Consider the following 10,787-nt stretch of genomic DNA (forward strand, 5'->3'; position numbering starts at 1 on the left):
TTAAGTATTTATTTGGAAAAATTTTAATGAGTTATACAGAACACAGGAAATGGAATAAAGAGGGGACTCTCATGCTATTTGTTGTTGTTGGGTCTACACAGTCTATTCCAACTGAATGTTGGACAAAGTGTCCAACTGAGTATAGGACTGTCCCACAGGATTTCCAAAGCGTAATCTTTATGGGAACCAGACTACCACATCCTTCTTCCACGGAGTACCTGGTGGGTTTGAACCACTGACCTTTCAGTTAGCAGCCAAGCGCTTAACCACCAGGGCTCATTGCTTAAGCTATAGTAGGGTCTATTTTTGGCCTAAAGCAACATTATCTATCTCTTGGTATGTGTGGGATAAAGAAAGAAAGAAAAATAGAACTGAATACAGAGTATTTGGTCTAATAATTAGCAAAAATAAAGTCAAGTTTTCCAAAATCATGGATGGTGTTATTTGTTTTGTTTCTCCAAAATGCCATTCTCTAGGCAATAAATCATACAGCCAACTAAGCTGAAACGATCTCCACATACTGAATTCTAACTAGTACCTGAAAGAAAATGACAATAGAAATTATTTGCTACATAGTACTATTAGGTATGGAGCTCTGGTAGCGTAATGCCTAAGGCATCTGACTGCTAACCAGAAGGTTGGTGGTTCAAAACCACCAGCCACTCCGTGGAAAGAATACTAGGCAATCTACTTCCATAAAGATTTACCACCTCAGAAACTCAAAAGGGGTCACTATGAGTCAGAATTGATTCAATGGCAGTGAGTTTTTGGTTTAGTTTGACTATCAGGTATGGTAATGAATAAACATGGGAAAATACTCTAACACTGTAAATTATAAAAACAAATAATTTACATAAAAAAATAGAAACAAAGAAATGATTACCATAAAATATTGAACTTACTATCTAGGCTCATTTCATTCTGCTAATTAGACTGAGCCATACGCATAATAATCTTATTTCAACTCCAAATAAAAGAAAAAGGAAAATATTTGAGGGAGGAAGCAATGTGTTATTCTGGGTTTCCAGTTAAACTTCAAACTTCTGGTGTTTTGATTTATTCTTGCCAAAACAGAGTCTTCTATTTCTGAAGGAAATGGAGTGTTCGTTTTTTGCAGATAAATAGCTTACAAAGATGCAGTGAAATATTGGGTAAGAAATTACAAAGCACAGGGCACAAACTTTCCCTAATACAAAACAGGTTGAAAAGGTTCAGTTCATCTTTACTTTGTGGAGAAAATACGCAGCAAAAGGTAAAGAGTGGAACCGGCAACACCTGGTCGGTTGGTGGGCTAAATCTTCTACAGCCTACAGCACTGATGGAGCCTTGATATTCTAGGCTCTGAATATCCAGCTAAAGCTTTTTTTTTTTTTTTTTAAATCATCTATAGCAATAATCATCTGCGGTTGATATTCTTGTTGGTTTTATAATTTATTTTATTGCCCAAGTGGCACTATCCTTTATTTTACTGTCTGTTGGGTATAGTTTTCAAACATTTCCTTCACTTTGGATATATGATATAATTTCATTTTCATCAAATTTAATTTTTTTATCAGATCCATTATGTACTATAATTATGGCCTCCATAAATATATTGACAAAGGCAGCAATCTGTGTCTTCATTGGTAGCAAACTGAAATAAATCTTCTAAAATAAATGCCAAGTTCACCAAATTAACGTGAAATCTTCATAATGGATTTAATTTGTGCCACTTGATAACAACTTTTTCTGGATTTGAAATTGTCTCTTTCCACTGGTTTGCTGCATCAATGTTACTACTGTCTTCACTTATCCAAACCTGTAAAGAAACAGTACAATCATTTAAATTGACAAATAACACTGAGCTCAAATAGTTAAGTACTCTTACTGATTAAAGAGATCTAGAAGTTTGGTTTTACAAAGTTTCAATTAAACATCCTTTCAGTTTTCCAAAAATCTGAATTTCTCTCTTTTGGAAAAATGAAAGGATGTTTAATTGAAACTATGTAAAACCAAACTGAATTTCTCTCTTTGAAACTTGAATGTCACAGCATGTAGCCAGCTTGGTTATTCAGAAGATTAAATGAACCAATTCAATCAAAAAAACTTAATATGAGATATTATCAAATTATTTTCTCCAGAATTATTATTATCCTTTCTTATTCAGTAAATCTAGGAGCTCAACTTAAAACTATCCCAACCACTCAACTATCCCAACCACTTCTTTTTGTGAAGATTACTGTTTACTAAACCTAATCATTATTTAGGAGCTCTGGTAGCATAGTGCCTAAGGCACTTGACTGCTAACCAAAAGGCTGGCGGTTCAAACCCACCAGCCACTCCTCGGAAGGAAGATGGGGCAATCTACTTCCATAGTGATACTGCCTCAGAAACCCAAGGAGGGGTTGCCATGAGTCAGGTCCGACTCAAAGGCACATAACAACAACAATAACAATCATTATTTAAATAAGATTGGTAAAGAATGTGTACACATTTTATATTAAGTAAAAATGTAATTTTTATGGAATTTACAAATAGTCATTGGTCTGTAGTAAATAATTTCCCAGGACTCATCACTTATGTAACTTTAGACAATATATGGGAATGCCTTTGGAAATCTATAAAGTAACATACAAATTTAAGATATCACAATGGTTACGTATCATGGAGACAAGGTAGACTAGGACTACCTAGAAGACCTGAATTTCCATCTCAGCTCTAGAACTAACAAATGCTGTTACTTTGGAATTAAATTCTCTGAGATCTAACTTCTAATTCCTTAAAATAAGTAAATTAGAGCAGGTCATTGGTTTTCAAACATTTTTCCTTTCTTTCTTGGTCTAAGCAGCTTTTCTTCAAGTAGAATCTTATAAGAAACTCCAATCTCTAAAAGTGATCAAATTAGAGTGCTTTGGTTGATATGAGGGTTGGAGACCTTGATCCCACATGTGGCTACCCCATCATGGTAGACCCCAGGCTACCAAAGAGGCTGTGGGAGCAGCTGAGCAACAAGAGTCTGTGTAAAGTTATTCCTCCAACTAGAGCTTCCACCAAGGAAAATGGAATCACCTTAAAGGCCATCCTCAAAATCATCTTTCAAGTAAACTCCCTGTGCCACTGACACTTGATAGCTGAGGCTTGATGAGAAAGAAAAGGCTTCATGGCTTTCAAACGTATGCTAGTTATATAAACTGTTGAGCTCCAACTCTTCCAAGTAAGAATAAAAGAACAATAAAACTACAACATTTTTTAACAAATATATTAGGTAAACCATCTGAAAAACTGAGTCATAGAGTTGATATTACTCTTTGAAAATTCACATTATAATCTGAGGATTTCATGTAGACTGTTAATAACAGTGTGTGGTCTAGTGGAAGCATTTAAACAAATAATACAGATTTTGTCATTTAAATATGGTTAAAACAATCATGGTTAAGATAAAGGTAACAGACAGCTATACTAATCCACTCAAAGTAAAGAAAAGAAATACAAAGGAAACAAGTGAGAGGACTGGCAAGTAAGCAACTATTAGGTCTTACATGTTATTTTTAAAGTAGATTCATCCAACACCAGTACTGAATAACTAAATAGTAACCAAGCCCACAGCCATTGAGCCGATTCTGACTGAGAGTGACCCCGCTAGGTTTCCGAGGCGGTAGATCTTTATGGAAGTAGATTGCCCAGTCTTGCTTCTATGGAGTGGCTGGTAGGTTTCAACCACCAACCTTCTAGTTAGTAGTCAGATGCCTTAGGCACTGTGCTGCCAGAGCTCCTGTTAAAATCGATGTTTTCTAGGAACTGAAATCTAATATAATCCAGTTAACAGCAAATGAACAATGCACAGGTTAAATATAAATCTGATTTAAATACTTAAGTACTTCCTAGTAGCGAAAAAATAACCTTAATTACAGTTTTTAAAATTGAAAAGCACAGAAATAGATGTTTTAAGACAGAAAGCCTGTTGCTCAGAATTTCCAACTACTTGTTTTAAAGCAAAAAGTCCAGCAAGATTTAGTTTTTGTGGCCACATTAAATTTTAATCTATGATGCTGAAGAATTTTATTCTATTCAACTTTAATTATATTCTGTATTTCCTTTGTTAAGAAACTATTTAAATGTCCTCCCCCCACCAAAAAAAGAAAGGAATTCAAGATAAAAACTCACTACTAACCTGGCCCACAAAGTGTTTTCTTCTTACAGAGCTTCGACTATAAAGCTTAATAAGAAACATAATTTCTTTCTCAGTCTGTATAAGTGGAAAAATCATAGTTTCTCCCCATTTTACTTGTCCACTGGAGGCCTTCAGTAAGCGTGTCTTTTTCTTATAAATCAAATCTCCTGAGCTAAACATTGCCACCTTCACAAAAAAACCTAAAAAACAAGAAATTTTAACATATCTGTTATTTCCGATACCATATAACAATATATGTATCTATATTATGTTGTTGTTACATGTGGTCGAGTTAGACCTAACTCATAGCAACCCTTCCTTGGGTTTCCAAGACAGTATCACTACAGAAGTAGATTGCCCAATCTTCCTTCTGAGGAGTAGCTGGTGGGTTTGAACTGCCAGCCTTCTGGTTAGCAGTCAAGCACCTTAGGCACTATGCTACCAGAGCTCTTACTGTAAATAAATAGGGTTGACCTCAAACCTCCAACTCTAGGACTGGCAATGTAAACCAGGCCTAGACAACAAAGGTATCATGACCTTGGCCACAGTGACTGGGTCAGAGGATGGGTACATGAACTAAGCCATACCAATGAAATTCAATGCTGGGACTTCTGCTGTCAACGTGCCCATTTTTGACAGACAGTTATATCCCATCCTCCCACAATGGTGGCATAGTTCCTAAGGCATTTGACTGCTAACCAGAAGGCTAGTGGTTCAAAGCCACCAGCCACTCCTCGGAAGAAGATTGGGCAATCTATTTCCATAGTGATACTGCCTCGGAAACCCAAGGAGAGGGGTTGCTATGAGTCAGATCCGACTTGATGGCAGTGAGTTTGGTTTTTTGATTTTATTCTCAGCTTCACAATCTTTCATTTCTGCTCTACTGTTAGGTACATAAAAGTTTGAGATGTATCATCTTAGTAGATTTATTTTTAATTTGTAGTGAAGTATATATAACAAAACACTTGCCTTTCGACTAGTCTTACCTGTACAATTCAGTGCAGCTCTTGTTTTTTTGGTTTAATAACTAACGACATTGAGCATTCATGTGCTTATTGGCTGGCCATTTGTATATCTTCTTTGGCAGAATGTCTATACAAATCCTTTGTGTTTTTTGTCCTTCAGGACACTGCCAGATCAACCCAAGTGCCCAAAATGTGCAACCCCAAATCCTTAGAGAACAAGGTCTCACTGCCAACCCTGGCCCCAGCCAGCCACTCTAGGAACACTGGCTGCCAGCCCCCCATTATGAGGGATGGCAGGTAGCCTGCTGGTGCATGTGGTTCACTTAGGAAACAGCAGCAGTTTGTCCTTCATCATACACTCCTCCAGTTGATTTAAGCGTCCAAACTGGTTCCAGAGGTCCAAAATACTTGGTTCCAATTTGCAGTGTAGTAAATTACTTAGTGTGGCTTTTCTACCCATAAGTCTTTGTAAACTCCAAGGTGGGAACTGCTATTAGCAACTGAGGAGATCCTGATTACTAGTCGCCAGCCTGGAGTATTTCTGTTGGGAGTGGCACAAAACAATGTTCTGGGAGGGTCCCACTCTCTCTCAGTTGCTTAGAGTTCTGATGCTATGATTGGCTAGTTTGGCCACTCTGCCAGGCTCAAAAGGAGGCCTCCTAGAGGCAGAACTCTCTCTGACTGCTGGTTGAGGAGGACGTGCTGCTGAAAGAGACACGTCCTGCTGGGAAAGAGATGCAAAAGACACGCGTTGCTGAGTAAGACACCGAGGGACATGCACTGCTGGGGGAGAGACTGTGAGAGACTTGGCTGAGAGACAGCAGGCTGGGAGAGAGACTGAGCGTTTTTCCTGAACTTGAATTGTAGCCTGGTGCTTCCCTAATAAACTCCATAATCTGTGAGTTCTGTGTGGTCACTGCAGTGAATTATTGAACCCAGGAGAGAGGTGGTGGGTGCTTTGGAAGAAACGGTTGGTGAAAGGGCTGGAGGGAGGCAGCATGTCTGGCCTTGCAGTAATAGGCCAGGTAAAGGTGATTCTGCCTTCCTCTTGTGGGATTAGAGGAGGTCAGAACATGTGGCCTCCTTGCTGTTTCTGCACGATTGATCTTTCCCAGGCAATTATTGTTTTGGTGGAAGGAGGGCTTTGGAACTTCCTAATCTGCCATTTTGCAAAACTAGATGGTTGGTTGGTACGTGCCATCGAGTCGGACCCGACTCATAGCGACCCCTCCTTGGGTTTCCGAGGCAGTATCACTATGGAAGTAGATTGCCCCATCTTCCTTCCGAGGAGTGGCAAAACTAGATAGTGCTCTTGAAAGTTCTAAATTCTGCAAGAAACTCTCACACCAGCCCTTTTCTTCTGCTTTATTGTTTTCTTCACTCATACTAATTAATCCCAGGTGGCTGAGGGTGGCCATAGCCTTCTGGCATTGCTCCCTGCTTCCTTCCCAGTCCTGCAGGAGCATGGAGGCTGGCTAAACCAACCATATGAAGAGTCACACACAACAGTGCGTCAACAAAAGGTGTCTCTTCCCCCATGCTCCTTAGCCGAAAAGGAGCACAGTTTGGTGACAGCCAGCCCTGAAGGCATTGTCATAGCCCTCCTCTGCCAGAGGCAGGGAGAGGGAAAAGCATCTATAGTAGACAGGAAAGTTTTCCTACCATTTGATAATCAGCTGTTTTCTTGATTCATTTAGATGCTGTAACACTTTAACTGGTTTCCAGAGCTCTCAGACCACTGATTCCACCACTTTCAGTTTATCTGTTTGTTTTTCCTTGTGTCTGTGTGGTGTGTGCAGGGGGGACTGAAGCATATAGCTGCTTATGCTCCCATCAATGTACTTTTCATTAAAAAAAAAAAAACACTATCTTTGTCCAGTTTAACTATTTCTGGACTCAAATGTCTTTTGTCTAATACAAAATTGCTACAATTGCTTTTATTGGTTAGCAGTTACCCAGTATATACTGGAGCAACACTTTATTTCCAACATATGTTATTTTGCTCTAAGTATTTGTGGTAATGACCAGAAATTGCCAGCACAACCCATTTTCTCCTTCTTTGTTAGAGAAAGAACTCTAATTTAACTCTGGGCAGCAATGTGCTCTGCTAAAACTGAACACAGATAATAGAGAGAAAGACAACATGTGAATCTAATAGGAGATGTTGAACATAGAACCAGGTAGAGTAGTCTATCTGAATTATTAGCACAGAACCAAAAGGCCACAAATCAGCCAAGACAGTCTGAAGAAAGCGCACTGAAGGAACCAAGTATCAATGCAAAGAGGTAGAATTAAAAAGCTTGTAAAGTGATCAGTGCATTAGCCTAGATTTCATCCTAACACATTAAGCTCTCAAAGGTCATCAGTTAACTTTTTTTTCGAATGATGCAAAGATCTTATTGCCATCATTGCTCTCTCATTTCTATTCCCTTAATTCTTTCCCATTATTGTGGTTCTCCCTGCTCTATTCTAATAGCTCTTCTATTTCATTTTGTCCTTACAATGGCCTTCCCTAAGGGTCATGCCTTCATCTTGTTCATTATTCTCCCTTCTTAGAAAACACAGTTTCTAGTATTCTTCCAAATGTTGAGTGCCAACACTGCCTCCTAGACACTTCCATTTGGAAATTCTTCCACAACAATCTAGCTATATTAAGATCTCTCTCACTAGACTTTTGTCACTAGATTGTAATTAGGACAGACACTGTGGTCTGTCCTGCTCCTATCATATCCTCAACCCCAGGTATATCCTCCTAGTACTGAGGTTACAATGGTGAGCGAGGCAGATACTATCACTGGAAACAATTAATGCTCCTAACATGAACAGATGGTGATTCTATGTTATGGAAAAAAGAGCATTTTTTTTTTTCTAATGACATGGAAAAACAATGACAAATCTTAGTGACTGATTAAATCCAGGAAATAAAGGCAAGAATGCAGTCACACAGAATTCAGAATCTTTGAGTTCAAAAGGGAAAGTAAGGAATAAATAGTGGAAGCATGGCATTAGGTTAGTAGGAACTCAAGAATGTCTCTCCCACCAAGGGAGGGAAAAATGGGCCAAACTTTGTGTTATGGATTGAATTGTGTCCTCCCACAAGCAAAAACCAAGCCCATTGCTATTGAGTCTATTCGACTCATAACAACCCCCAATGGAATATTTATGGAAGTAGATTGCCTCATCTTCCTCCCAAGGAGAAGTTGGTGGGTTTGAACTTCTGAGTTTCTGGCTAGCAGCCAAATGCCTTACCCAGTATGCCAGCAGAGTGTCCTCCCAAAATATGTGTCAACTTGACCAGGCTATGACTCTCAGTATTATGTAATTATCCTCCATTTTTTGTGATCTGATATAATTAATCCTGTGTGTTGTAAATCCTAACCTCTATGATGTTAATGAGGCAGGATTAGAGGCAGTTATTCTGCAGGATAGAAACTACATGATTAGGTTGTATCCTGGGTCAATCTCTTTTGAGATATGAAACAGATTAAGGAAGTGAGCAGCACTCAAAGAGACCTCCTGTCACCAAGAAGAGCTGAAAGTGGAACACATCCTTTGAACCCTGTGCTGAGAACCTCCCAGACCCAGGGGAAGACTGATGCCAAGACATTTGCAAGGAACACCAGGCCCATAAATATTGAAAAAAGACAAGGACCTTCCCCCAAAGCTGAGAGCCTTCCTCTAGAGCTATTACCCTGAATTCGGACTCCGAGATCCTTAAACTATGAGAATAAACTTCTGGTTATTAAAGCTATCGATTTGTAGTATTTCTGTTATAACAGCATTAGATAACTAAGACAGTCTTTTTTTTTTTTTTTTGATATTTTGGGTTTTGTTTTGTTTTGAAGAACGTTTCCAATTAGCAGAACATCCATCTAAAGACATGATCAAGGTTGGTGATACAAACCTGACAATCCTCCGGACACTCAACCTCTGTGAACTTATGTGCTAAATAAGGAGCAGTATCAAACACAGAGAGGTCACAATTGGATAAGGATCAAAAGACCAGTGGATTAAGGCAAGCACAGTAGCTAAAATTTGAAATCCAATAAAGTAATTTTAAGTTAAAGCAGCAAAAAGCTACTAAGATGTTAATCTCTACTGTAAGAAATATAGGAAACATAGGAAAAAAATCTTTTACTAATACTTTTTGAAGATTCCATTTTGAACCATTGATATACTTACTCAAAGTCAAAGGTGTTGATGAGCTTGGAAGATATTGTGCTTCAAGAATTTGTAACTGCATTCTGCTATTTATTGCTTGAAAACAAGTCCCCAACTCAAGCTCTGCATGGCAGACCTGCATATCAAAAAACTGTCATTTGATAAACAAAGTCTTGGGATATCTCAAAAGTTCAAAGATACAGAGCTAAGGTTAGAAATTCTGAAAGTACCACTTAAAGATTTTTTGCCTCAAATTCTATTTTATCTAAAATCCAATTGTCACACCCTTGCCAACAAAGCTATAGTTGTAAGACAAAGTTAAGAAGTTAAATCTCATGCATCCTATAAATAAAAGTTAAGCCTACATACTGAACCTTCAAACTCAGCGAGACAAAAAGTCAATTCACATAGTTCCTAAGAAGTATTACTAGAGAAAATATCAGTGAAATAAATGCAATAGGAGCACATTTTCAAAAGTGTTAAATGTATTAATTTGCATTATTCTTAAATAGCATATGAAATATAATAATAAAAATGTTACATATGAAAATCATCATTAATTTTCCAATTACAGAAATCAGAGTTGTTGTTAGTTGCCACTGAGTGGGCTCTGACTCAGAGAGAACAAAGGATTACTACAGCGAACAGAACAGCTCGGTGAAGTAAGAGTTGCATTATTATGCTGAATGGAAGTAAAAAATAAGAAAGCAGGCAAGAAGGAAGATAAGGAAAGCATGACATGGCACTTGCAAATACTAAGGAAAAGGTCAAAGGAAACCTGAGGCAAACAGTAAACAAAGGATACTTAGATGGCCTGCTCCTGCAGGGATTTCAGCATAAGAAAACCTACGGAGCAGTTCTGGTCTGTCCTGGAGAGTCTGTAGGAGTCAAAAGCCACTGGACAGCACTCGACAACAACAGAGAGGGAGAGGAGTCCCGGGGTGTGTGTGTGTGTGTGTGTGTGTGTGTGTGTGTGCTTGGCTGCGAGCTGAAAGGCTGGAGGTCTGTGCCCACCTACAGGCATCTCAGAAGAAAGGCCTGGTGATCTACTTGTGAAAAAATCAGCCACTGAGAGTGTCATGAAGCCCACAGTCCTGCTCTGACACACATGGGGTCACCATGCCTTAGAATCAATGTGTAGCAACTGGTTTTAGAGAAGGGAAAAAAAATTAAAATGTACTCTTCAGTACTGCTGATAAACAACCAAAGAAAGTTGGTGAAATTCAACACAAGCCAGTCTATTATGGGATTCCAAGGTCCCTGGAGTGAAAAATAAAAGACAGAAATATGAAGTTGTCTGAACACACAAACATTACTATTCACATGTTGAAAAGATTAAGAACAAAAACAAAGCAACAATATAATGTTGACAGATCTCAGCAGGGCTCCACATGGGCAGATACAAGTCTTAATATTACTGAATGATGTTTTATTAAGATTTATATTTGATTATCATCTAGTATAAGCCCCAGGGCTACAGGTGAGGAGAGACAACTCAGGGATGCCCAAAG

General features: G+C 38.6%; 1 protein-coding gene across 1 annotated transcript in view; it reads right to left on the reverse strand.

The window, feature by feature from the left end:
* Positions 1–1,687: 1,687 nt before the first annotated feature.
* The window catches only part of TC2N (tandem C2 domains, nuclear), a 36,562-nt gene continuing 27,462 nt past the window's right edge, over positions 1,688–10,787 (reverse strand). Inside the window, exons 9-11 of the mRNA XM_042781486.1 lie at positions 9,298–9,412; positions 4,151–4,350; positions 1,688–1,798 (exon numbers count right to left, since the gene is read on the reverse strand). Coding sequence (XP_042637420.1) covers positions 1,688–1,798; positions 4,151–4,350; positions 9,298–9,412 — 426 coding nt within the window. The remainder of the gene's footprint in view (positions 1,799–4,150; positions 4,351–9,297; positions 9,413–10,787) is intronic.

This window comes from Orycteropus afer, unplaced genomic scaffold (genome assembly GCF_000298275.1).
Source record: "Orycteropus afer afer isolate SDZICR_OR568_19922 unplaced genomic scaffold, OryAfe1.0 scaffold00127, whole genome shotgun sequence".
Taxonomy (NCBI): Eukaryota; Metazoa; Chordata; class Mammalia; order Tubulidentata; family Orycteropodidae; genus Orycteropus; species Orycteropus afer.